A 27,587-nucleotide genomic window follows, 5' to 3' on the forward strand; every position below is an offset into this window, starting at 1 on the left:
ATTCAACTGGGAGATCTGCACTAACCACAACGCTTTTTAGGCCAGTTACCCCTCCCCAGGAAAAGTTAACAAGTGCCACGCTATGTGTAGTAGTGACATTGCTGGCATTGGTCACCAGGTAATTATCACCTGGTATGTATTGTCCAGGGTCCACAAAGCTAGGTGTCACCATGGTGACACTGGCACATGTGTCCCTGTATGCTTGAGCCACTTTTTCATTAATCAAAGGTGTCTGTCTGTACTTGCCGAAATTACTGGGGCTGACAGTAGTGGACAAATCTATGTCCACATCACAAATCAGAACAGCCTGTGTAGGGGTTCTGACTAGGCCAGACTCTCCCTCAGTTCCCAAGATGATACCTACTACCCCCTTAGTTTGTGGACCAACACTGCTGACTGTACTATTGGGTGCAGGTGCCTTAGGGGTTGCAGTGTTGGGGGCTCCGCCCTTTTTACACTCACTTGTCCAGTGAGAGGTGTTTTTACATGTACTACACCAGGGTTTTCTGTGACCTTCTTTCTTCTTCTTGGAAGTTTGGGACCCACCCTCAGTATTAGTTTGGGGCCCTGTTGAAGACTTTTGGTCTTTAGCTTTCTGCTCCCCACCCTTCTGGTCTGTTTTCTTTTGGTCACCACCCTGGTTCTGGGTCTGGTTCTTTTGCTTAACTCTGGTTCTAACCCATTTGTCTGCCCTCTTTCCCAATTCTTGGGGAGAGGTCAGATCTGAGTCAACCAAATGTTGATGCAACTGCTGGTTCTGACAATTATTTAAAATGTGTTCTCTTATAAGCAACTTGTACAATCCTTCATAGTCTGTAACCTTACTTCCCAGCAACCATCCCTCCAGAGCCTTAGTGGCACATTCAACAAATTCAGACCAGTCCCGAGTCTGTGTCTTCTGGGTCTCTCTGAACATTAACCTGTACTGTTCAGTGGTTAAGCCTAACCCATCAATCAGAGCACTCTTCAGGACCAGGTAGTTTCTAGAATCCCCATCACTAACTGTGAGGAGTCTGTCTCGGCCTCTACCTTCAAAGGAGAGCCACAAGATTGCTGCCCACTGCTCCTGAGGGATCTGCTGTACTCTGCAGGCTCTCTCAAGTGCAGTCATCCATTTGTGGATATCATCCCCAGCTTTGTAGGGGGCACAATCTTACTCAGGTTTCTATTGTCATAGGACCGGTCTTTATCCACTCTCTCTAGGCTGTCTTGCCTTAGCAAGCTTCTCTTGGGCCAGGGCAACTTCTAATTCTTGCTTCTGGATCCTAAGCTCAGCCTCTCTCATTCTGGCCTCATGTTCCCTTCTCTGAGGGCTAGTCATCCCCCTTCTGGAGTGACCATGAGAACCTCTAGAAGCTTGGGAAGTATTGGATTCACCTGAGTGATTCCTCCTCCTCCTTTGCTCATGGTTAAGTCCATTTGGGGGTCTGAATGGGTTTGACCCGGACTCAGTCCCAAATAGGCTTAAGTTAGCCTGGCTAAGTCTCTTGACTGGCACCTGACTAAGTCACTCATCATCAGAATCACTTTCTTCTTCCTCCTCTTCCTCCTCCTCGTCTTCAGGCTGAGTATCTCCAGTGTTCCGGTTTCCCTCATCTATCTGGACAACAGGGACAGGGGTGTCAGTATTATCTTCAGTGGGAGAGCCTCCTTCAACATTCCCTGTGGGGTCTGCTTTAGAGGTCTTTAGAGCTTCAGACTGGTCTAAAAGCTCTCTGAGGTGTGCTGTGGTAGGGGCTGGACCCGTCGTGAGATCTCTTGAGGTACACAGCTGCCTCATTTCTTTAAAGTTTAACATAGCAAATTTGGATGGTGCCTTTGGAGGGTCACTCTCAACAGGGACAGGTCCAGTGGACCCCTCTGCTCCAGACATTGCTCTAGTGTGGGTGGATATGTTGCAATCTACCTACACTGGTGTTTACCTACTAAACCTATCTAGTAGTTGTAGTCAGGGTGTGCTACTCCCTATCCTCTACAACAACTAAGTTCAGTAGAACTTAAGTATACTAGTCTTGTTTTATATGTACCTAACAGGTGCCTGTATGATCTTTCAAATGATACTCTCAAAGATTGTAATGGTAAAACAACAGCAAGCTCAAATCCCAACCGCTCCTCACCAATGTGAGAAGTTGGCCTGGTATATGATGCTCACTAGTTCTAGTGATCACCTTGTATCATGCCAAGCAACCCTTATGATGATTGGTTGTAAGTCAACCTTATAGACCAGCTATCCTAGTAGCGTGGACAAAGCAGTCTTAGGCTAAACTCTGTAAAGGCATGTGAAGCAAGCTGTTTTACCATACACAATCCCCTTGAATACCAAATGAAAGGACACCACACAGATATATATTGAAAATATATATATATTTACTACAAATATCCCCTATACTCTTTATGAGCACAGAAGCAAATGCGTTAAAACAAAACACCGTTTAAATACACAAAAGTTGCACAATATGGATGAGCCCTAGGGGCCACTTAAACCATATACTAAAATAGTGGTATAAGAACCACCAATCTGAAAGGAAATAGGCCTAGGGCCTGGGGAATCGCTGGAGCTGTTCGGGACTAACAGTGAAGAAGTCGGGAAAGGCCCGCGGGACTCGGGTGCAGTGCTTAAAGTGCACGCATGCACCAATGCAATGTCAATGGTGCGTAAAAGTTACAAAGTTACTGTTTTAGGAACCTTCCGACTGACCTAGAAGAACAAAACTTTAGATCTAGGCACTAGAGGTGTGTACCAGTGTAGGAACACCGGCGTTGCTGAGTTACCTCACCCACAGGAAGCGGGTGCACAGGTGCCAAGTAGTGTCGGGTTTCATCGCGCAGGTCGATGGTGCCTGGAGATGAAGATGCTGCAGGCGGGTCGTCGAGGAGAGTTCCGGTGGATCCAAGGATGGATCTGAAGATGTGAAGACCTGAAAGCAGAGGGGACAATGTTCAAAGTCACTAGCCAGTGACTACCGTGGAACCAGGATGGAACCAGGCGATGTCGGGTGCAAACAGGTGAAGAGGTGCAGCTTGTCTCCGCAGCCACGTGGACACGAAGAGGTCGAGGACGTCCAGGAGTCGATCACGAGCTGTCCCACGAAGGCTCTAGCTGATGGCGGTGTCGGCAACTTGATTGGAGCAAACAGGCCTTGGCTAATGCAAGCCACGCAGGAAGTGAAGAAAGCTTATTTCTCGGACCAGCAAGGTCAGAGGGGCTGCTCATTTTTACAGGAGCGAGGGCCAGTCTGGAGCAACCAGACCAGCAGTTTAGATCGTAGATTTCGTTGCCAAGATGGCCACTAGCCGCGTGGCAAGTGACCGGGATGACGCGTCGAGTGGCAAAGTGCAAAAGGGCCCCACGCTGATCGTGGAGATGCTGGGGGGCTGATCTTCGGTGCAGATGCTGCTCGGTGGTGGGGCTTCTCAAACCCCAAAGCACATCGTCGAGGGTGCCTCGAGTGCTGCGCAGTCAGCTTCTCGGGGGTCTTTCAAGATGGCCGGTCCCACGCCTCTCGATGCCTCCACGGGTCTCTTCTTTTCAGGGACTGTGGATCGGGCTGTGAGATGTCTGGGAATCCAGGTCTTGTCGGGCTCTGGGCGAGAGGCGGCGGCAAAGCAGACGTCGAGTTGCTGGTTGGTGCCTGTATTCACAGGGTGCTCACTCCTTGGCCACAAGGGAGATTCTCTTCAGTCTTCTGTGCAGCAGAATGTCGAAGTCCAGTTTTCTTCTTAGCTTCAAGTCGAGTTCAGGATGATCTGAAGTCTTGGGACACAGCTCCTACTCTTATTCCAAATCTAGGGGCCGGATTACCTGCTAGGTCCCTCCTCTGGGTGAAACCAGGAAGGGGGGTGTAATTTCCTTTGTCCAGCTTCGCGCCAAGACTGGGGCTGGAGAGCCCCAGCACCGGTTTGAACTGGCATATGCACAGGGACACCTTGTGTGCCCCAGGCATGTCTCATTCTATTCAGCCCTGTCCTACCCAATACACAAAATCCTGTCTGGGGTGGTGCTAGCACCTCCCAAGGCAGGAAACCCTTTGTCCAAGCCTCCCTCGCTGGAAGGACTCCCAGCAGCAGGAGGTCAGACTTGTGTCTGTGGTGGCAGCATCCATTTTGTGATGCTGAGGCTCTAGTTTAACTTTAACCGGGGTTCAGGTTCTGTACATGTCGTGTCCCTCTAGAAGGGTGGAATGCTACCCCCGTCGCCAGAACTGGCGAGGGGGTAGTATTCCAATTCGTATGACACCTTACTCAACATGTTTTGATAAAGCCAAACCAAAGGTAGCAAATAACCGCGAGGATTATAATGCACTTAAGAGTATATGGTATGGCAGTATCATGGAACAGCTACAGGAAGTGGTTCCGAAAGCTGCACAGGCTCAGCTCATGCTAGAGCACCATCTCACATATTTCCAAGCACTCTGCCTCCAGGATTGATGAGGCCTTCCATAGGAGTGGCTGATAGGAACATAGGTGTCCATTTTAGGTTAAGTATAGGCATACTATACCTAAGTAAGGGGTGATTACACCGACTTACCCCAGCTGAGTGATCAGCCAGTTGTGTCAAATATGGAGGCCAGGCCAGGGGTGGCATAATACATGCTGCAGCCCCTGGTAGGCCTTGGAAACACCTATGCCCTGGGTACCTGGGGTACACTGTTACAGGGGCCAATAAGGTGAACCTGTTCCAATTCGTAATGCACCTAGTGTGCATTGGCAATTTAGAGAGCGAACAGCAGGCTGTGGGTCTGATTACCAGGCCCACAGCCACATTAAGTCATAAACCAGTGAAGCAAAAAGCAAAAATTTGGGGTGACCATAGGATAGCAGACCTACTCTCCTACACACACAATAAAGAAAAAACAAAATGAAGTATTTGTTATTTGGCCTTCTTATGTCATTTGTGTGTCCTTCCACAAATTCACCTTCTGTTTTACTTGCTTTCTTCATTTACGCAACATACCAAGGCCCTCATTATGAACGGTCTGTATTTCGGTGCTGTGATCCCGGGCAGGAATCCTGATTCTAGATGGTATTCTCGAACCAAAGTGTGCGAATTAGGAGTTATGTCCCACGGAATAGAAATAAAACACCAGAACTCTGGGACACCAAATCCAATTCTGTGCTTTTCCCCATTCGGAGGAAAATAATGGGTCTAAATCTACATCCATTTACCACCTGCTCGAAGCCGAGGGCTTTGGGCCTGTGATGTTAGATGTTCAGTGGGCAGCTGGAGGAGGGCCAGGCGTAGAAGGGATGGCTTCTCCAATGTGCTGCAGGAGGTGGATGGGTAGGGGCATGGCACCACAGCTGCCTGCTGCCACCGCAACTCATCTGTTGGTTCCAGTGCCAGGTACAGGATTACAGTGTCTGGTATTTGCAGGCTGGGTAATTCCAGGCTCAGAGACACCAGAAAACCAGTAATTGCTTGGAGTGCTATGCACTATAAGATATCAATCTGGAAAATTCATATTAAGGGCCATTGTACAGTATTTACACCTGTTTTCCACTCCTATTTACTATATTCCCAACTGGTAAGGAAATCATTTTATAAATTACCATACAATACAATAGTCAAAAATATGAGAAGTAATTGTGGTGTTTTAAATTTGAAAGCACTGCTGTTTACTTCAGTATAATGTATCAAAGTGCCCCTTTTTGGAATGGTCACCCCAACTTTTTGCCTGGTCCATGGTGTGATTTTGACTGAAAGTGCACTGGGTTCCTGCTAACCAGGTTCCCAGCGTCAGAGCTCTTTTGCACAACTGTACAAGTGTTCCCCCAATTAGCAAAACCTATAGCCCCCTTCTGTAAGTCCCTAGTAAATAGTACCCTGGTACCTAGGGCCTGAAGTACTAAGAAGGTCCCTAAGGGCTGCAACACGAATTGTACCACCCCAGAAGTTACCCTTCAGCAAGCACATGCAAGACTGCCATTACAGGCTGTGTGTCTAGGTGCAGACAAAAGTGAAAACACAACATGTCACACATCCCTGTGTGCCATGACCCTAACATTGCATGTAATATTTGTAAGTCACACCTACAGCAGGCCAGACAGCCCGAAAGCAGGGTGCTGAATATTACATGTGAGGGTATACCCGCATGAGCAGATATGCCCCTGTGCTGGTCAGTCCTATTACTGCCAGTATAAGTGACCTGGGAAGCCATTTTAAAACATGTGCTGGACACGGGCACTCCTAGGGTGAGATACTTTGCTCTCAGGAGACCAGAACAAAGGCCTATCCGGGAAAAGGGTGTAACACCTCATCCAAAAGGATGACCAGCTGATCATCCTCCTTGGGCCGGCAAGCTTCAAAGAAGCTGCTGCCACTGAAATGCAATTCTGGCTCCCTTCACAGGAGAGGAAGCCAACCCTCCCTGTCCAGAGCCCCGTTGGCACCTGGACAGGTGGGAAAATTAGCTGGGCAGGTAGGCGTGCCCCTCCCTCCCCAGCTAGTACCACCCCTAAGGTGGGCTACTGTGAGATGGACGTGATTTTTCAGAAATAGCCATATTGATGATGGCATTCTTATGTATTCTGGGACAGGATTAGGCCTACTTTCCAGAGGGAGTGGTCATTTAGGGGGCATAGTTACCCAAAGGGTCAGTAGCCCATTGGTTACTACCCTCCACTCCCGTATTTCTCTTACATTCAGTATTGAGGGGAGCCCCTGGCACCAGAAAAGCAGATCCTGATGACCTAAGAAGAGGAGGACACTGAAGAGCCGCCAAAGTAGAGAAGAGATAAGTAGCACCTGACCTGACCTGTTACCAACCCTGCCAGCTGGTCTGTATCCCTCGTCAAAAACGGCACCAAAGCAGACTGGCCTGCAGCTGTAATTCAAAAAACTTGGGAGGATTGCCTGCATTCGAAAATGACTCAAGACCTCCTGTGAACAGCAGACTTGTTCCAAAGAAATCCAAAAGAGGAAACTCCGAGGCCTCCGGAACCGGCAAAACCGAACACCTGGAGCAACCACTGCACCGGTTGCCTCCAGCCCGAGTTGAAGTGGGCCAATGGTGCCAACAAGGTTTCCCAGCCACCCAGAATTTGAGGCCATTGTGGTTTCAGCCCTCTTGGACTCCCTGACGTAGCCTGCAGCCTCTGCATACCAACCCCCTCGACCTTACCTGCTACAGTAAGGAAAAAACGGATGCCTAAGGACACCTCTGCACTTCTCGCCCCGGGCGCTTTGAAGAAGAGGACCAAAGGATTCCCCCGTACCTTAGCATCACAAGCACTCAGCCCAACTGGCTTCCTAAAGAGAGCCTGCAGCCTCTTTTTGCAGTGACGATTCCCATTGGTAACACACTTGGCTCCAGAGGCGGATTTGCACCCTGCACCCCGCCACCCTTGTGCTGCTTGTAGTGCACTGTTGTTGCTGCTTTGGACCTTGCCCACCAATCACCTTAACTCCTGAAGATTGATCCTGTGAGTCAATGTACTGAACCGGTTTGCAGAACGTGTTCTTCCTTACATAGGATAACACTGCGGAACTCCAAAATTTCAGTGTGTCCACTTTTCAAAGTAAAAAATTCATACTTACAAATGTATTTACTTGAGCTACTTTGCCTCAGAAGCCTAAACATATATAAAGATACATGTTATTATTATAAATTGGTGTGGCTATCCTTCTTGAGTCAAGTGTGTCATTTATTAATCATTGTGTGTTTTTGCAAATGTCTTGCACTCCTGTGTGTTAAGCGGAAGGCTGCTCCTCGACCACACTACCCCCTAAAAGAGCACTTTGAGATTGCATAGGAAGCCCCTGTCCACTCATTAGGGAACCCTTGGACTCTAGACACAATATATCAAATTTCTGATATATCACCGCGAGGGACGGCTACCTATATACATCTTAAAATATAGTATGAAATAGTGTTGATTCACGAGCGCTCCTGGTAAGTGTAGAAAGATGTATTCCCTTCAAGCTATCAAAGAAAAGTGCTAGGTTGGGCAACTAACGCACAAACCGAATGAGCCAGAACATGGACAGTGAAACAAAACAATGCCCCAGACCACTGCAATCATAATACATACATGTATACTTAAATATACCATCTCCCATGCTATTAAACATCCTACTTGAGCCACCAAGGCACACGCATGTCTCTGCACCTCCAATTCAGATATGGCTTCTCAATTGGAAAATATTGTCTAATTCAAAGGAGAGCCCAAAATTCATCAGCATTGACTTCCCCCTGCAAAGACAAAGCCTCATGCCGACTACAGCCTAAAATGACATAACGTGCTAAAACAGTTGTAAACAATAGCAGTTCTAGAGCCGGATCCAGAACAGAGTACCATAAAAACACTCACTTTTTTCAGATAAGATGGTGTTCAGATGGACAAATCTTACTCTCCTTCACTTTCTTCATATGTTTAATTCCCACCCTTGTTACCGTCAACGTAAACCTCACAGTAGTAAAAGAGTGGTAAAACAGGAGTGGCTTCCCTTTTTTCAGAAATCCTACTTTACACTTTAGCCCTTGGGTATCCTCACCTTCCTCTCTCATCTTAATGTACTTGCGTACAGCAGTGTGTTTGCGCCAGGCCTTCTGTATCACGCGGGCATAGCCATCGTACTTCCGCTCCCGCATTTCCTCTAGAAGAAAGAGCTGAGAAGCACGGAGAGGCTTGTTAGGCATCAACTTTCTGCCATCCAGACCCACATCACTTGCCCACCCAACAACATCCAAACTACTTCCCTCCTAACTATCCTCAGTTTTATCCTGTATCTGATCACCACCACCAATCAAATCAATCAGTTCCTGCACCTCCAAACATTCATTCACTCTTCACCAACTTCTATGGTGTACACCAGCAATTAATTCTGTATTGTCCATTCTACGACCAACCACCGAACCTTGTATACACTACCCTAAAACTATTATTCATCATAATCTCCAAGTCATCCAACTACCATCAATCAGCCCTTGACCTAACCATAAACATCTGTGCCACCAATCATCCCTTGTACCCTCCATCCAAACAAAGTCTCCCTAAAAGGAAATACTTTTTTACACAAACACCAATATTAATACCATGAATAACTAGTTTTATCCTCCACCCCATCCACCCTCCAAGATGACCACCACTACTTGCATCCCCAACTCAACCACATACCTCAGTGCAGCAATAACATTAGTATCTTTCACGCTTACAGCACCAGTCTCCCTCTCGAAATCCCAATGGTTTGATATCTATTACTGCCCAAGTTTCAGTCTTCCCCTCCTCTTCATACCCCTTCCTGTTTACTCACCGATTCAGGAGCCTTGATGAAAATTTTGGACTTGCCAAGCTGGTACTGATCAGCGTCCATGTTGACAGATCTTAGGAGATGCACAACACCCTGCTTCTCGTCCCCTCTCCAAGTTGGCCAGGACTCCTTTGTCAGGATTGCATACCTATTAAGACACAAGAAAGCAGAAAGGAGTAAAATGTAACAATAAGAACCTGGATGATCAACAAAAAAACAATAAGTCACATGGAACTGCATCTCATAAATCGTACTGCATGGAGACCTTGCACACACTTATGTTTCGGGAACTTCCTTGCCACCAAGGCTAAGAAGAAATAAATATTTGCCACTCTAAAGCAAGAAATAAGATGAAGCATTTTAAACTCAATGACCACGTACAACAAGGGCCTTGACCTCCTATTCCTTAACTACCACTTGAGGACTCTTCGTTCATTTCTTGTGTAAAAGTATCAAGATAGTTCACATCCATTTTTTTTTCACATAGCGGGGGGTCCCCAACATGATTAGGTCTCGCCTAGGCAGCGCTTGCGCTGTGTCTTCAGGAACATGCTATATCTAGGATAGGAAGCTTGAAAAAAGTCCATCCTTTTTATTGGTTCCTGTCACTGCCCATTAGAATGAATATGCTACTTACCAGTATGCATCTGTTCTTGGCATGTAGGGCTGCTAACATTCATATCTTGTGCATAGATCGCCGCCTAGTGTTGGGTCTGGATGATTGCACATTGTTGTCCTGGAAGAGTCTTCGAAGTATCACGAGATAGGTGGCTCCTCCCCTGGACTACAGTGCGCATGGGCATCGACTCCATCCCCAGATTGTTTTTAGCCATTGCGGCAAAGATGGAGTATGACAGTGTTAAAGATGTCCATGCTAATGATTGAATGCAAGAAGCAATCTGCAGCTGCTACAGGCGCCGGGGAGGAGGGTGGGCGATATGAATGTTAGCAGCCCTACATGCCAAGAACAGATGCATACTGGTAAGTAGCATATTCAGTTCGAGGCATGTGGGCTGCTAAATTCATATCTTGTGCATAGAATACATAGCAGTCCCTCCATAAACGGCGGCCGCCCGAATACATAGCAGTCCCTCCATAAACGGCGGCCGCCCGTGCCAGCTGCAGAAGTCTGAAATAGAGTTTTGAGAACAGCTTGTCCTACAGCTGCCTGCTGTTTGGAATGCACGTCTACGCAGTAATGTTTGGTAAACGTGTGTGGTGTGGACCACGTGGCTGCTCTGCAAATGTCTTCTAAAGGAATGTTTCCTAGGAATGCCATGGAGGCTCCTAACTTGCGTGTGGAGTGTGCTCTGGGTGGGATCGATAAAGTGCGTTTAGCTTTCTGATAGCAAATCTGAATACATTTAACGATCCACCTGGCTATTCCCGCTTTGGAAATGGGGTTGCCCTTGTGCTGAGCGGAAAAGGCAACGAATAGTTGTTGTGTTTTCCTAAATGGTTGTGTTCTGTCAATATAGTACATCAACGCCCTTTTAACGCCCAAGGTATGGAGCATTCTTTCCGCTACCGTCTCTGGATTTGGAAAGAATGCGGGCAGTTCAATTGACTGATTGACGTGAAATTGCGACACCACCTTTGGAAGGAACTTGGGGTTAGTGCGGAGCACCACCCTGTTGGAATGAACCTGAATAAATGGCTCTTGTATAGTGAGCGCCTGTAGCTCACTAACACGTCTGAGAGACGTGATGGCAATGAGGAAAGCCACTTTCCATGTCAGGAATTGAATCTCACATGAATGTAGAGGCTCAAAGGGTGGACCCATCAACCTAGTGAGGACCACGTTGAGATTCCAAATTGGAGCGGGTGGGGTTCTGGGAGGAATGACCCGCTTCAGCCCTTCTAGAAAAGCTTTAATGGCAGGCACCCTGAAAACAGAGAGGTGCTGCCTGTTCTGAAGATAAGCTGCTATGGCTGACAAGTGTATTCGGATGGAAGCGTACGCTAAATTGCATTTGTAAAGATGTAACAAGTAGCAAATGATGTTTGGAATGGATGCATCTAGCGGATTTATGTCATGCTCTGTACAGTATATGACAAAACGCTTCCATTTCGCTGCATAGCAAGCTCGGGTAGTGGGTTTCCTTGCCTCTCTGATGATGTCCATACATTCAGGAGGCAGATTAAGGTAGCCAAACTCTAGGACTTCAGGAGCCAGATCGCCAGATTGAGCTGTTGCGGATCTGGGTGCTGAATGTCGCCATGGTTCTGCGTCAAGAGCCTGGGCGTGAGGTGCAGTCGTTGATGCGGTACCACGGAGAGTTCTAGAAACGTGGTGTACCATGGTTGGCGTGCCCATGTTGGAGCAACCAGGATGAGCGTCAGCGAGTGTTGCTTTAGCTTTCTTGCCACCAGCGGAATGAGGTGTGCTGGGGGAAAAGCGTACGCAAATCTGCCTGACCAGTTCATCCATATCGCATTGCCTTGCGACTGTGGGTGAGGGAACCTGGCGGCAAAGTTTTGGCATTTTGCGTTTTCCCTTGTGGCAAACAGGTCTATCTCTGGATGACCCCACTGCTGGAAGTACGGGCGGAGTACAGATGGATGTATCTCCCACTCGTGCATTTGATGGCTGTACCTGCTGAGCAGATCCGCCATCTGGTTGTCCTTGCCCGGAAGGTGTTCCGCCATGAGGAAGATGTTCCTCTGAATGGCCCACTTCCACATGCTCTGAGCCAGATGAGACAGATGTGGAGAGTGCGTACCCCCCTGCTTCTGGATGTAGTACATGGCCGTCATGTTGTCCGTCCGGATCAGCACGACCTTGTTGCACAAATGTACTTTGAAGGACTTTAACGCCATAAAGATCGCCATCAACTCCAGGCAGTTGATGTGCATCTTCCTTTGCTCTGTCGTCCATAGTCCCTGCACCATGTAGTGGAGCACGTGAGCCCCCCAACCCTGGAGAGAGGCGTCCGTCGTGAGGATGATCTGTGGTACAGGCTCTTGGAACGGTCGGCCTTTGCAAAGGTTGTGTGGAGTCCACCAAAGCAGAGAGTTGTATGCCCGACCGGTTACCAACACTAGGTCTTTCAACTGTCCATGAGCCTGCGTCCACTGATGTGCTAGACATTCCTGGAGCGGACGCATATGCAGTCTCGCGTGCGGGACTATGAAGATGCAGGAGGCCATCATGCCTATCAACTGCATGAACACTCTCGCTGGGAGTGAGTGTTGGGGTCTGAACCTCTGGATTAGCCACTGGATGTTGTCGATTCCTCGCCGGGTTTGGCTGTGCTGTGGCAGCCAGAGTATTGATGGTCGCGCCCAGATACTGCCGCACGTGGGCAGGTTGGAGGTGCGACTTTGGATAGTTTAAGGAGAACCCCAGACTGTGAAGGAGGTGAATAGTGTGGGACATGTCTGCGGCGCACTGCTGTTCCGACTTGGCTTGAACGAGCCAGTCGTCCAGGTAAGGGTAGACATGTATGTTCTGTCTCCTGAGGTGCGCCGCCACGGTCGCCAGACACTTCGTGAACACTCTGGGGGCAGTGGTCACTCCGAAGGGTAGGACCTTGAACTGGTAATGCCTGTTCTGTATGGTAAACCTGAGGTACTTTCTGTGGGATGGGTGGAGTGGTATGTGAAAGTAAGCATCCTTGAGGTCCAAGGTTGCGAGGAAGTCTCCTTTGTTTAAAAGTGGAAGAACCTGTTGTAGCGTTAACATGTGAAAATGTTCCGAGAGTATGTATAGATTGAGGGGGCGCAGGTCCAGAATGGGTCTGAGTGAGCCGTCCTTCTTTGGTATTAAGAAGTACAGGGAATAAACCCCTGTGCCTTCCTCCTCCACTGGCACGAGCTCTATTGCTCCTTTTTGCAGCATTACGAGAACCTCCTGCTGCAACAAGTGCAAGTGCTCTGCTGACATAGGACGTTGTTTTGGGGGTATGTTGGGGGGAGTGGACGTTAACTCCAAACAATACCCGAACTGGATAAGCTTCCTCACCCACCTGTCTGTGGTGATGTTTTTCCAGACTGGCAGGAACTGTTGGAGTCTTCCCCCGACAGGTGATGGATGGTCGGGGGGCAGTGACAGGGAGTCACTGTTTGGTGGCAGCAGAGGAACGGGAAGTATTGTTGCCTCTGCCTCTGCCCTTGGCGCTGTTTCCTCTGTAACCACCTCTATTCTGCTTGGGGTAAGAGGCCTGGGCGCCTCCTCTATGGAAACTTGTCTGCTGTGCCAAGTGTCCTCTGGCAACACCCCTTGTACCTGAGCGACGAAAATTGTTGCCCCTCTATTGCTGAGACTGAAGTGCACCCATGGACTTAGCCGTCTCAGTGTCTTTTTTAATTTTCTCAAGGGTGGTGTCAACCTCTGGGCCAAACAGTCTGTCTGGATTGACAGGTTGGTTGAGGATAGTTGTTTGGATCTCGGGCTTGAACCCAGAGATGCGGAGCCAAGCTTGACGCCTCAACATAACACTAGTGTTCACCGCCCTTGCTGCCGTATCTGCAACGTCAAGCGCACATTTAATCGCAGCATTAGAAATGAGCTTGCCCTCTTGGATTAACATTTCAGCTCCTTCTTTGAACTTGTCTGGAAGGTGTTGCAGAAGCTGTTCCAAGGTGTCATAATGCGCCCTATCATATCTAGCCAACAGGGCTTGTGTATTGGATATGCGCCATATGTTTGCAGCCTGTGCTGCCACCCTTTTGCCCCCTGCCTCCAGTACTTTTGACTCTTTGTCCGGGGGAGGAGCTTCACCCGTTGTCTGTGAATTCGCCCTCTTGCGGGCATTGGAGACGACCAAAGAGTCTAGAGGCAACTGGCCTCGTATATAAGCAGGGTCCCCAGGTGCCGGTCTGTATTTCTTCTCTATACGTGGGTTGACCACCCGTGCCCCGGTGGGTTCCTTGAAAATGTCAGTGGCATGTTTGAGAACCCCTTTAAGCATTGGCAGTGTTTTGACAGTCTTTTCCGATGCAGAGAATGTATCAAACAAAAAGTCAACCTCCACAGGGTCGGCATGCATCTCCACCTTGTGATTTGCAGCCGCCCGTTCAATCAAGGCATTAAATGCCGCCGAGTCTTCAGTAGGAGAAGTTTTTATTCCATAAAGCTGTGGGTCACTAACCACCTGTTGGTCACCCTGGTCACCAGTGTCTATCCATGAGCCCTGCTGTTCATCAGGGTCATTATTGGCAGGGAAGGTATATTCATCATCCTGTTCATTCCCATCCCCACCTGAGTAGGTGGGTGAAGGCGTTGGACTCCTCCTAGGCTGTTGAGGAATGGGTTCCACAAGCTCTGGAGTATCTGGTGCAGGCCTTTTCTTTTTTAGAGGAATTACATAGGAGTCCACCGGCTGGGATGTAATTTTCCTTTTGTAGAGCAGTAATTTGCCCGTGTCGGCGTCGATGAAATGCTCCGCATTGTCGTCCTGCGAAAGTGGTTGAGCAGAGCTTCCAGCACGCTGAGTTTGCCGCAGCCCCTCCGAGTCATCGGGCACCGTACGAGGTGCGAAAGGCTTCGGCGCTACCTTTGGCGGCAGAGTATAGAGGATTGGCGTCGAAGTCTTCTTCAGCGGGACAGCCACCGTCGGTACCGAGGACTTTTTTGGTTCTGACGCCTTGTCCCGTATCCTCTTCAGGGAGTCCGCGACCTGCTTAGTAAAAGAAGCGGACGGCTTCGTCGATCCGACCGAGGCCTTCGATCCACCACCAGGTGAGGATCCGAGCGTTGCCGACTTCTGTTGGGGCACGGACGCACCCTCGACAGCAAGGGTCCGTTCCCCTGTCTTTGCCTTAGGCGATGACGCCGCCGGCTTCGGATCGGCAGTTCTTCCCCTTTGCGTCGTGGTTTCAGAGGTAGGCACGGCAGGTTTGGGTGAAGGTTTCTCGACAGTCTTCTTCGATGTCGACTCCACCACCTTGCTCGACACATGCTCGACGACTTTCTTGGAGCCGGCCTCCTTGGCCCCTTTGGGTGCCTTTTCATTGTCGACTGCCTTTTTCGGTTTGGAAGCCTCCGAAGACGACGATTTTGAAGCCGTGTCTGCCGTCTGCGGTTTCGATGGTGCGTCGTCCATCTTAGAAGAAGTCGATGGTTTCGGTTTCGTTTTCTGTAACGGAGGCTCCGCTGAAATGTCTGTAGCCGGGCCAGAAGGCGGGGCCGAGGACTTAGGTGGAGGGTCGTGGGTAAGGCCGAGTGGCGATCCCGTGACCTGAGCCTTAGTTATGGTACGGACGGGGCATAGCTCTTCCTCCGAGCTATCTTCCGCGGCCCCATAAACTTACTCGTCGTCCCCTACCTCCTCGACGTATTCGTCTAGGTCCAGGCCCTCCACGGCCTCTCCGTAGTCGGGCTCGACCTCTGCCGATGGAGGCGATATCTGAAGCTGAAGCTCTTGCTCGTCTGCTTCGGGGTCGTTGAAGATGTCCACCGGTGCCGATCGCTGGGCCTCAAGGCGCGCCACGCGCCGAATCTTGAGCGTCTTCTTTGACCGGAACATCGAACAGGCCATACAGTCGGCCTCGTTGTGGTCCGGCGACAGGCACTTGTTGCATACAGGATGCACGTCGATGTGTGGGTACTTTGAACCGCACACGGGACACTTTTTGAACGGACTTCGTTCCATTGTAGTTTCGTCGGGGTCTTGCTGTGTCAAAGGGCCTCGATGACAGAAGAGTCACACGACTCCCCAGAAAACCGACACGAAGAGTTGGAGTATACACGAGAACCGAACGCCAACAATACCGACGAGGTTAGAAAGCCTTTTGGCATTCAGAGAACTGTTTTTTTATCGATTCCGACAGGAGACGTCGAAATCACATCCGAACCCAATGGCGGAAAAAAACAATCTGGGGATGGAGTCGATGCCCATGCGCACTGTAGTCCAGGGGAGGAGCCACCTATCTCGTGATACTTCGAAGACTCTTCCAGGACAACAATGTGCAATCATCCGGACCCAACACTAGGCGGCGATCTATGCACAAGATATGAATTTAGCAGCCCACATGCCTCGAACATACTGGCTTATCATTGGTGACAACACTTAGTAGTCCCTCCTTTAGGAATTTTAAATCCTCCCATGAGGACCACCCCTCTTAAATGTGTTCTTACTGTTCAGGTTATTTATACTTGGAGAGAACTCTTGTTTTAGTTGGCCTGCCTCTTTGCTCCTTAACTGTTCTGTTTACTTGTTACTTGTGCAGTGAAACTTCTGTTATCATGCATGCCGTCCCTTTATCTCCCTGTGCCTCCTCCTCATCCCTCCCACAACACTGCTTCGGTTTCTTCATATCCCTTAATATCCCCGTGCCTCCTCCTCACGCCTCCCACAACACTGCTGGCAGGCCCCCACCACAGCTCCAAGGCCACTGCTTTTTTGCTCATGTTTTGTTACTTTACAAACACTTATTTATATTGCCATGGACTCGGGGATATGAAACAATCAGCCCATATCACAGGATGTTGAGCCTATCAGCAGACTCCAACCGGGATCCCCAGCTCACTAGTCGGCAGCTCTCACCACTACCCCATATCCTTTGCCGAGCCATGTTGCAGGGTACAGTACAATATGTGGCCAAAAGAGGTCCCAGGGGACCGCTTTTCTTCACATATGGTACAGCACCCTGAACATGGCTAGGTAAAAAACATTAGCTCCAACTCCAATAAGAGAGACCTATTGCATTTCCACTTCTTGTTTTTTTTAATATTTTCCTGAATGGGGAGGAGAAGGTAGGTGGATCCTCTTACATCTCACCAGTATTGAATGTATGCTTTTTGTTACTCATGTACCCTTCCTGTTTAGGTCTGGGCTCACCAGTCTCATGTAAGCAAATAAATTCATTTACAGAAAAAAAACCAAATACGTATATAGATAATGGTACTGTGTGTCAGACTTCTTTATCTATTGTTCTGTCCAACGTCATTCCAATTTTGCTTCCACAAACTACAGTGTACAAAATGGGAGAGTGGCTCAGCTCGTTTGAGCCGCTTCAGTGCCAGAGCCATTGTCTAGTACCGGACCATGCCAATGCATTTTTATTTCTATTGTGCATCCTGTTTTTTAGTCATCCTCGAATGTTTAACATAATCTTTCATATTGAAATAATTCTAACCCAGTAGTGTTTTAGCCCATAAGAATTCTGCCTGCTAGAAAACACAAGAATTACTCCATTAAAAGTATATGTGATGTTTTGTTTATTTCTAAATTTTACTGCAGGCATATTGCCATACATTTAGGTGGCATTTTTATTTTATTTTGTGCTATTGGCTTGCAAAAAAAAAAAAAAAAATTAAAACAAACATACACCAGTTTGCAAAGACCAAACCAATAATATTAGCTTCGCCCATGCTGGTTTTCTTCATAATTAACTCATTCCTTAATGGACAACGTTTAGCAGCACAATGAAAGGGGTGAGGCGGGATTAAAGTTGTTCAAGTCAAAAAGCTCAACCAACTGAAACCTGTTCACATTTTCAAAGTCATTGCTTTTGTTATAGTTAATGTGTTTATGGCAATGCTTTCATATGCCCCCCATTTAGACTAGAGGTGAGCTGAACTTGTGGAATTTTACTCCGAGGAATTCTGTGGCAATTCACAAAAAGTCAGCAAAGTTCTGCAAGCGGGCAAAAATTTTGCGCTGGTCCCACTGATTGTTAGTACTGAGAGCCTGTTCCGCACAGTAAAGTAAGTGCGAACAGCATCCGCGGCACACTAGAGTGCTACTTCTTTCACCATTCACATGAATTTTATACTCGAGCAGCAGCTTTTTCAATGCGAATGATCACGTTGGGGGACGCAAATCTCGCTCCCCAACTTAACGTTAGTGAGTCACATGCTAGAATTAACTCTGCACGCTTTGCATGGCGGAGTTTTTCTGGAACTCTGCAATACTCGCATAGTGGGAAAAATTCAGTGAACTTCGCTGGCAGAGTGGAGTTTCTTGCCCACCCCTAATCAAGACCATCCACAGCTCTGTAGCGCTGTTGATTTATGTAAACTTCACTGCGCAATTCTTTTACACCTTTATTAGTTAGTTCAGTGGAAACTCTGCTGCATGTTTTTTCACTTACTGGCTTTAAAGTTAAGATCCAGTGCAAGAACATTTATGTCCCCACCAGCTGGGTGGAAGCACTCAATCGCCTTTACATGTGACACCACTGTCCGAACTGTCTGACAGGATGCACAGAAGATGCATATCCTGCTGTGGCCCCTGTTCCATCGTTGACCCAGACACCCCGTCTAATCTACTGTGCAGCAAATTCAAGGACACAAAGCAAAAGGCACTCAAGAGCAATGGCCCACCAGAGATGATGCTCTGCTGCTGACACAGGAGAGTTAGTCCGGGGCGCCATCAGGTCTCTCACACAGGGGATGCTGAGCCTGAAGAGTCTGACTGATTATGAAAGACGTGCAGACCCTGCTATGGGCACCTTATATGGTACGTCTACGCCCGCTCTTCAGCTCACACAGATACTTTACTCAGCAAGACATTTCAAACATAACCCCTTTGGTCCCTGTACCTGGAATGTGGTTACCTTTGCCCCTGACCCTGAATTGATATTAAAGAAAAAGGAGACATTGAAAATCAAAAGTTAGATAGCTTAAGGTACCAAAATGTTTTCCATATTCCAAGTTCCTTTCACATTTTCAATATCTACCAAATTCAAGGATGCCTTAACAAAACAGTAATATGAACATATTTTCATTTCCATTCCTCTATTCAGCACAATAAAACAGGTTCTTGTTAAACAAAAGCTCCAACGGGGTGAAGATCAGTCCCTAAAACAGGAGCAGGCCTATCCAGTTGGCAACAAACTTGCAAAATAATCTTTGTAATAAAGCGGACATGAATGAAGTCTATTTCAACCTTTTCAGCAATTTCACTTAACTTCTGTTGTCAGAGAGGAAATTAAAGGGAAACCCATCTTTATTCTAAGTCATATTGCTAATAATTAAATTATGTAATTTCCACTAGTATAAGCATCATCAACACAACTAGATTACACATTTTTGCCTTGCATAAATAGAAACAGACTGTTCCTAACACTGCTTGTACCTCTGAAGAAACTTCTGGAAGACCCTGCGGTAGGCGTAGCCAGCTCGTCGCACCCGGATATTCTCCTTTAGTCCCAGGTATTCGACTTGATGCTTCACTCTTTAAAAAAAGACAAGAAAATCCGAGTTAGGAGGAACAGTTTAAGGGGAAAAGCAAAGGGAGAGGATAAATCAATGCAAAGGGCAAAGGAAAGAGACAAAGCAATTTAAGACACAAATCAAAATCAAGTGCAGAGGTGAAAAAACAGGCATGCCAAGACAAGCAGACAGGGTCACTTTGCAAACGTCAAACATGCATGGATGTTTTAGTAAAACAACATCACAGAGCAGAATAAAAATGGTTGTAAACAAGTGCAGAAATGGAATGGAGCAAAAAAGCACCATAACAGAAGGATATGTCAAAAAAGCAAAAGGAGCGGTGAGGGGCAGCAAAATAAATAGGAACTAAAACAAACCCACCAATCAGTTATAGAGCACCTCTGGGGGGGGGAAAAATACACACACACACACACTGTAATAATCTCTTTCCGCTAATAGGCCAACTATTTTAGGCACCCCTATTTTACGCACCCCAACTCATTTGTATCCATTTCCCCTTTCCTTCTTTACTACCTCCTGTATCCTCAATACTTGAACCCTATCTCACCACTTCTCCCATCAACCCCCAAATACCTCTTCCTTAGCCTATCTCCTCGTCCTCCTCTTCACTATAACATCTACATGTTTACTCGTTATTACCCCAATGATCTACACACTGATCACTACATCCTTTGAGCTATACAATCCCCTATCCGGACCCTTCTGGCTTTGGCCTCCAGCCGACCGCCTTGAATTCCTGCTACCTTCTCAACCCTATGTTCATTTAACAACTTGGCTGATGTACTCTGCCTTCATTCCCTTCCTCTGAAAATCTTATTGGTTCTTCATCTCAGAAATGCCTTTTCTAGCCGTCGGTCCCAGGTTCCCATCCGTTTCTCGCCCCTCAGTCTTCACTCGCTTTCCTGGGACACAATCTCGGTCCCATAAACATCTCCGTGCTTGTATTCCAAGCATCCTTCTGTTTCCATTCTATGTCTTCCAAAGATCGCTTCATCCAAGTATCCTTTCTGCACTTTATGTCCACTCGGATTACCAGGTTACCCTCAGCACTTAACTTTTGCTCTCGCTTCTCCTAATGCCATACCCAAAAAGACCTTATTCCCTGGCATTGGCTCCCTAATCTTGCGTTGTCGATTTCCCTAGTACCTGCTTTCCTCCCAGTCGCGGGGCTTCTTTGTCTCATTGGGCTTAATACAGCGGATATAGTGAGGGGTGCATTTCATCAGTGTCTTCACCAGGTCGTTGGCTTGTTTCTTTAAAAGAGTGAAAAAAAGGAATAATATTTAGTTTTAACATTTCTGTGCACATGGTTATTCAGAGTTGTATGGGCATGGCTTCCAGTGGTCTCCCTGCCTCTAAAAAGGCAGACTTGTAGATAAAACCACTTTTTAAGTCATTATTCTAATTTTATTACCATCCACCTCTAACTCGAGCCCTTGGTCTTTTCTTTGTCACTTAAAAATATTGCAATTATATTTTGGGCAGGGTTATTTTTGCTCACAGTATTTGTACTTTTCCTTATTTTGGTATTCCTCCTTTCGAACAATTGAAACCAGAAAAGCTGAGTGGTAATTGCGGTCTTCCCATTTGACAATAATATGTGACACTGGAGTGATTGCTTTATCGCTGGTGCATTAATTTCATTATCAGAAAAAATCCTCTATTTTGTGACCTTTCATCCCTACTATTAACAGGGACTAAAGACTTCCATGAAAAGTCCCTCCACCCCAGGGAAAGCTACAGCTGGCCGAAAGGATGTCGGGGCAGCTCCTGATACACACATACCTTGATCTTGCTGCTGGCGGTGGTCGGTCGGCCTTTCTTTTCAGCGTTAATATTTTCTGGGAAACGTTCCCTGATAAAAGGGCTGTGGTGGAATAAAAAACAAACATTCAGGAAGGATGGAAGAATAAAATTAAAGATTTAAGCGTGTACACTGACTGCCTGTAATCAGCTAGCTAGGGCAGAACAGCTATAGAGGAGGAGAGGAAGGAGTTTGTGTCTATTTGACTGGAATGGACCCTGATAAGTTCCCATACAGTAATGTTTGGAAAACATCTTTAATGATAAAATTGGGTCAAACATATCCACATACTGTAAAGATCTCTCATTGTAGAAACAACTCTGCTTTGATTTCCAATTGTACAGGAAACAGGTCAGCAACACTCTGCTGTTTGCAAAGCTTGGCAATGCAGAGCAGAAAGTACTGATAATAAGAACATGAACATATCTCCGCCCTTAGAGGGACATCCTATTGGGAAATTCCAAATCCTGCAACACAGAATCAACCACGTTTGGAGATTTTAACGAGTGAAACAGTGTGATGTTCGGTTTGATTTGTTGGTCCTTTGTGTCCTGGCTGGATGGTGTGGAGATGATGTGCGAGTCTTATACTTACATTTGCAATATTGTAGGTGGTTGAATGGGGATATGTAATGATAGTGGATGGGAGTTTGCAAGGCATGTTTTGATGGTTGAATGAACTGCTAGTCAAAAGAGACCATTTTGGAGTTTCCCACCCATTTATTGTGGACTCCACACTTACAGCTCACTGCTCTGCATCAGCTCGATGAGATCGTTGAAGAGCACATCACGGTTCCGTTCGCAGAATCCCTCCACATCATAAGATACCTAACAAGAAAAAGAACAATTTCTACCCTCAAACACCTTCTAACAACACAGCTATAAAAATTGCGATAAAACATGTGTAAAAAAGCCTCCACAACAGCCACGCACCAAGTCAACAGACACATTAAATGTTATTCGCTGGGATTACCCGCATTACAAGTTACCTGCTTGGAATGCCCTGGGATGGATAAATTTGGTAACAAATTCTACAAGAACCTTAAAAGTTGTCCGACACCTTTCTACTGAAGTTGTATTGCACGTTTTCTGATGAAGGTTGTCTAAGTACCTTTACGGAAGGGGCCCTGTGTATTTTTCTGAAATAAGATCAGGAGCTAGTGAAATGAAGCTCACACAAGTCAAATTATGCACCTCAACACAAACTATAAAACTTGTATAAAAAATATGGGTATTTGATTAGCAACGGTTGTATGTAGTTTACTGTGTGAATATCAGATAGAGTTTATATTGGGTGTTTGAGCAAATTCAATTCCTTCTAGAAAGAAAGAAAAAGGACTGGTTAAATTCCTAGGCATTTGATCGGATGAACCGAGACTTCTTGTTGGAAGTCCTACCAAAGTCAGATGTTCCATCATAGTTTACTAGATCACTAGCATCCATTTGTAGTGGCTCCTGGGTAAGGCAAGTTATTAATGAAAAGACAGCAAGTGATTAATGTCAAGAGGAGGACAAGAGAAGGATGTCTTCGCTCCTCTTTTCGCTGTATTTATCAAACCCCTTGCAATTAAAATCCGAAGGAACGTCTCACTTCATAGCGGTCTTCTTGGGTGCGAAAAAATAAAATTGTACGGAGCTGATACTATTAAATACATGGTGGCGGAAACAAGTAATATAGAGGGCAAAAAAGATTGATTTGGAGTTCTAACAGCATTAGACCATAAAATTATTAAAGACGAGACATAATGGTGTTTCATGGGGCAGAAATTGATGTACTTCTGGAAGAATTATGAAACAGGGTTTGTAGCCTGGTGGGTGGCAGCCAGAGTACTACCTTTCATTATATGCTTCTCTTCCTTTAGAACCCACACATGGTGAGCTTCTGCTTATTGCGAATACTCACCCTGTGCGACAACATGGATGGCTTGTTGGTTAACTGGACCATATCTGGGTTAATGCCTCTCATCGAGTTGGAGGGAGTGGTGTGGCGCCCCCATCTCCAGGTTCCTCTGAGAATTTTAAATGTCTTGTTGTGCATATCACCATCTCCCCTAATTCATCATGGGCCCGTAATGTCCCGCTGCTAGCCTCCCCCAAATGACCAGCTACCAGCGAAAATGGAAAATCCTTCCCTTTTCGATCATGGGCAGTGTAACCCTTTTCAAAAAGATTGCAGTTCCCAAGCGATTAAATGTTTTGCATACCCTCACCATTATCATCAAACGGATATTTGGGGAGAGGGACAACCCAGCCCATCTCCTGTAGCTTGAACTTTTTTCTGGGAGTCCTCCCCCTTGCAATTTCTTTACCACACTGAGACACCTTGCAATCTAACAGCGGTGAAGATGGCAATGCAAACTGCCTGGCACGGGGCATCGCAATATATTGGCATGTATGGAAATCTATAAGAGTGTTGGAGTGGAGGCGAGGTATGGATTATAGTTGTGCCCTTGAAAGGGTGGTTTACGCCGGGGAATGGAGACTGTGATAGATTGTCATTCTATTTGTTATGGGTCATATATTTGGTGTAACATCGGTTTCGTTTTCTGTCCTGTCTAATTTTTGTTAACACTATAAAACAATAAACATGTTTGGAATATTAATGAGGTAGGTCGCAATTTGCGATCCATTAGGAATCGCAAAAATCACAGGAATGGTGGCCTGCTAAGATCAGCAGACCACCATGTCTGTGATTGCTTTTAAATAAAGCTATCTTTTTTTTGTAGAGCAGCCCGTTTTCCTAACAGGTAAACAAGATGTTTTACAAAGAGAAAGATTAAACATTTTCTTTTCATGAGAGGCGGCAGTGGTCTGTGGGACCACTGCCTGCTCTTAAAAAATGCTTTTACAAACATTCACAAAGGGTAAGGAGTCCCTAAGAGTCCCTCTTCCCATTTGCGAATGGGTTACCACCTACTTGAAGTAGGTGGTAAAATGCAAATTGTTTGCGACCGCATCCACGGTCACAAAACATTCATACATACCATTAGGATTCGCTGTTTTGAAGGTACGCCCTAGACACGCTTCGTCCAAATTGCGAATCGCAAACCATTTTGCGATTTGGTAACAGGTTACTGAATCGCAAAAAAGGGTTTGCTACATCTGAAAAGCATGTTTTTGGGTTCGCAAACTGCTGATTCTGTGAATCGGCCATTTGCGAAGACAAAAAAGGCTGGATACATATGGCGCTTTAATCTTCAGGGGAGGCAGGTCTCGATCAGCATGACCGATAGTGTCATATTGCAGGAATAAAGAGCACCAGAAAGCCCTTCCAGCAAATATGGGTGAATATACACACTTTATTGCATTGGACGAACGCGAGACGTTCTCTGTATTTTTCAACATTTAGTATTTACTATACACCGGTAAAGATCAAAAGCTGGTTCACGGAGGTGAGCCCATATTATAATAGATGCCAGACTTCCTTAGGCATAGGGAACTATATGAAGGTTTTCTGTCTGATTAAGAACCTACTTAGGCATAACCACAGAGATGTTTTCAGAATGAGAACACAGATGAAATTACTGCTTAGATGGAATCTTAGCTGTAATTTCATCTGTGGTCTCTCCTTTGAGCAATGGCACATAAAAACAATACACCCTCTTGCAAATATAGAAATAGCAGCCCAGCAAGTGCAGGTGTCACACAGCCAACGACACAACCACCACTGGTTAGCCCATGGGCAATGGGCAACTTAGAAGCCCCTCCGCCCTAATATACAAACTAAGGAGAGCAGAGGCTGCCATATACGTTATTCCTCATCATTGATCTTCTACACAACAAAGGTTGTTGCAAGAGGTTTACTGCACAATAAAGGAGGGATAAAGTAAGAAAGAGTTGGGTACCACATTCAGAAACTAAACATCAATGCTGAAAGCCAACCACCTACATTGTTTATCTGTAGGAGCTTTGAACAAGGTGCAAGTAACACATTATAGAAGTTTTATAAGGGGCTGGAAGCAGTCTGAGTAGGCTCAAAGGATGGTAGGATGATGCACTGAATGTAATTCTAAGATAGATTTCCAATCCCAAAATAGTACTTTGCACAGGCTCATCATGCTGTGGACTAGTGTGTTCAGCTGGGTCATGTCAAAGAAGAAGATGGCAAGGAGGGGATGGATGATTCAACATTTGATTGAGCAGTTGTTGGATGAGTGGCGTTGCGTGTGTGAGTGGCGTTGCGTGTGTGAGTGGCGTTGCGTGTGTGAGTGGCGTTGCGTGTGTGAGTGGCGTTGCGTGTGTGAGTGGCGTTGCGTGTGTGAGTGGCGTTGCGTGTGTGAGTGGCGTTGCGTGTGTGAGTGGCGTTGCGTGTGTGAGTGGCGTTGCGTGTGTGAGTGGCGTTGCGTGTGTGAGTGGCGTTGCGTGTGTGAGTGGCGTTGCGTGTGTGAGTGGCGTTGCGTGTGTGAGTGGCGTTGCGTGTGTGAGTGGCGTTGCGTGTGTGAGTGGCGTTGCGTGTGTGAGTGGCGTTGCGTGTGTGAGTGGCGTTGCGTGTGTGAGTGGCGTTGCGTGTGTGAGTGGCGTTGCGTGTGTGAGTGGCGTTGCGTGTGTGAGTGGCGTTGCGTGTGTGAGTGGCGTTGCGTGTGTGAGTGGCGTTGCGTGTGTGAGTGGCGTTGCGTGTGTGAGTGGCGTTGCGTGTGTGAGTGGCGTTGCGTGTGTGAGTGGCGTTGCGTGTGTGAGTGGCGTTGCGTGTGTGAGTGGCGTTGCGTGTGTGAGTGGCGTTGCGTGTGTGAGTGGCGTTGCGTGTGTGAGTGGCGTTGCGTGTGTGAGTGGCGTTGCGTGTGTGAGTGGCGTTGCGTGTGTGAGTGGCGTTGCGTGTGTGAGTGGCGTTGCGTGTGTGAGTGGCGTTGCGTGTGTGAGTGGCGTTGCGTGTGTGAGTGGCGTTGCGTGTGTGAGTGGCGTTGCGTGTGTGAGTGGCGTTGCGTGTGTGAGTGGCGTTGCGTGTGTGAGTGGCGTTGCGTGTGTGAGTGGCGTTGCGTGTGTGAGTGGCGTTGCGTGTGTGAGTGGCGTTGCGTGTGTGAGTGGCGTTGCGTGTGTGAGTGGCGTTGCGTGTGTGAGTGGCGTTGCGTGTGTGAGTGGCGTTGCGTGTGTGAGTGGCGTTGCGTGTGTGAGTGGCGTTGCGTGTGTGAGTGGCGTTGCGTGTGTGAGTGGCGTTGCGTGTGTGAGTGGCGTTGCGTGTGTGAGTGGCGTTGCGTGTGTGAGTGGCGTTGCGTGTGTGAGTGGCGTTGCGTGTGTGAGTGGCGTTGCGTGTGTGAGTGGCGTTGCGTGTGTGAGTGGCGTTGCGTGTGTGAGTGGCGTTGCGTGTGTGAGTGGCGTTGCGTGTGTGAGTGGCGTTGCGTGTGTGAGTGGCGTTGCGTGTGTGAGTGGCGTTGCGTGTGTGAGTGGCGTTGCGTGTGTGAGTGGCGTTGCGTGTGTGAGTGGCGTTGCGTGTGTGAGTGGCGTTGCGTGTGTGAGTGGCGTTGCGTGTGTGAGTGGCGTTGCGTGTGTGAGTGGCGTTGCGTGTGTGAGTGGCGTTGCGTGTGTGAGTGGCGTTGCGTGTGTGAGTGGCGTTGCGTGTGTGAGTGGCGTTGCGTGTGTGAGTGGCGTTGCGTGTGTGAGTGGCGTTGCGTGTGTGAGTGGCGTTGCGTGTGTGAGTGGCGTTGCGTGTGTGAGTGGCGTTGCGTGGATGAGTGGCGTTGCGTGGATGAGTGGCGTTGCGTGGATGAGTGGCGTTGCGTGGATGAGTGGCGTTGCGTGGATGAGTGGCGTTGCGTGGATGAGTGGCGTTGCGTGGATGAGTGGCGTTGCGTGGATGAGTGGCGTTGCGTGGATGAGTGGCGTTGCGTGGATGAGTGGCGTTGCGTGGATGAGTGGCGTTGCGTGGATGAGTGGCGTTGCGTGGATGAGTGGCGTTGCGTGGATGAGTGGCGTTGCGTGGATGAGTGGCGTTTGCGTGGATGAGTGGCGTTGCGTGGATGAGTGGCGTTGCGTGGATGAGTGGCTTGCGTGAGTGGGGTTGGAATGCAATAGGTCTCGCATTAGAAAAGTTGTAGTTATTGGTCTTGTAAATGACATATTTTATTTATTTTTTCGTTGTTAAAATTGCTAAATTGATGGCTTTGTCATTTACAATCCCAATAGTTATAACTTTCGCGAATGTGACACCGATAGCATTTGGAATGCAACATGTTTTGTATTTACGTGACTTATATGGCAGCTCTCGTCGTTATGCTACATCTCTAGAGAGCAGGAGAGTGCAGCAGGGGAGAGAAGCACAGCAATGCAATATGTCTCGTATTAGGAAAGTTTGAGCTATTAGAGAGCAGGAGAGTGCAGCAGGGGAGAGAAGCACAGCAATGCAATATGTCTCGTATTAGGAAAGTTTGAGCTATTGGTATTGTAAAGGACACATTTTTTATGTATGTGCTTGTTTTT

The 27,587-nt window shown here is 47.4% G+C and overlaps 1 protein-coding gene across 1 annotated transcript in view; it reads right to left on the reverse strand.

The window, feature by feature from the left end:
* LOC144799119 (unconventional myosin-Ie-like) overlaps positions 1–27,587 on the reverse strand; it is a 232,423-nt gene that overhangs the window by 50,951 nt on the left and 153,885 nt on the right. The window contains exons 15-20 of the mRNA XM_078670315.1: positions 21,919–22,004; positions 21,159–21,240; positions 20,520–20,626; positions 19,276–19,374; positions 9,254–9,398; positions 8,495–8,609 (exon numbers count right to left, since the gene is read on the reverse strand). Coding sequence (XP_078526441.1) covers positions 8,495–8,609; positions 9,254–9,398; positions 19,276–19,374; positions 20,520–20,626; positions 21,159–21,240; positions 21,919–22,004 — 634 coding nt within the window. The remainder of the gene's footprint in view (positions 1–8,494; positions 8,610–9,253; positions 9,399–19,275; positions 19,375–20,519; positions 20,627–21,158; positions 21,241–21,918; positions 22,005–27,587) is intronic.

This window comes from Lissotriton helveticus, chromosome 12 (genome assembly GCF_964261635.1).
Source record: "Lissotriton helveticus chromosome 12, aLisHel1.1, whole genome shotgun sequence".
In the NCBI taxonomy this organism is placed as follows: domain Eukaryota; kingdom Metazoa; phylum Chordata; class Amphibia; order Caudata; family Salamandridae; genus Lissotriton; species Lissotriton helveticus.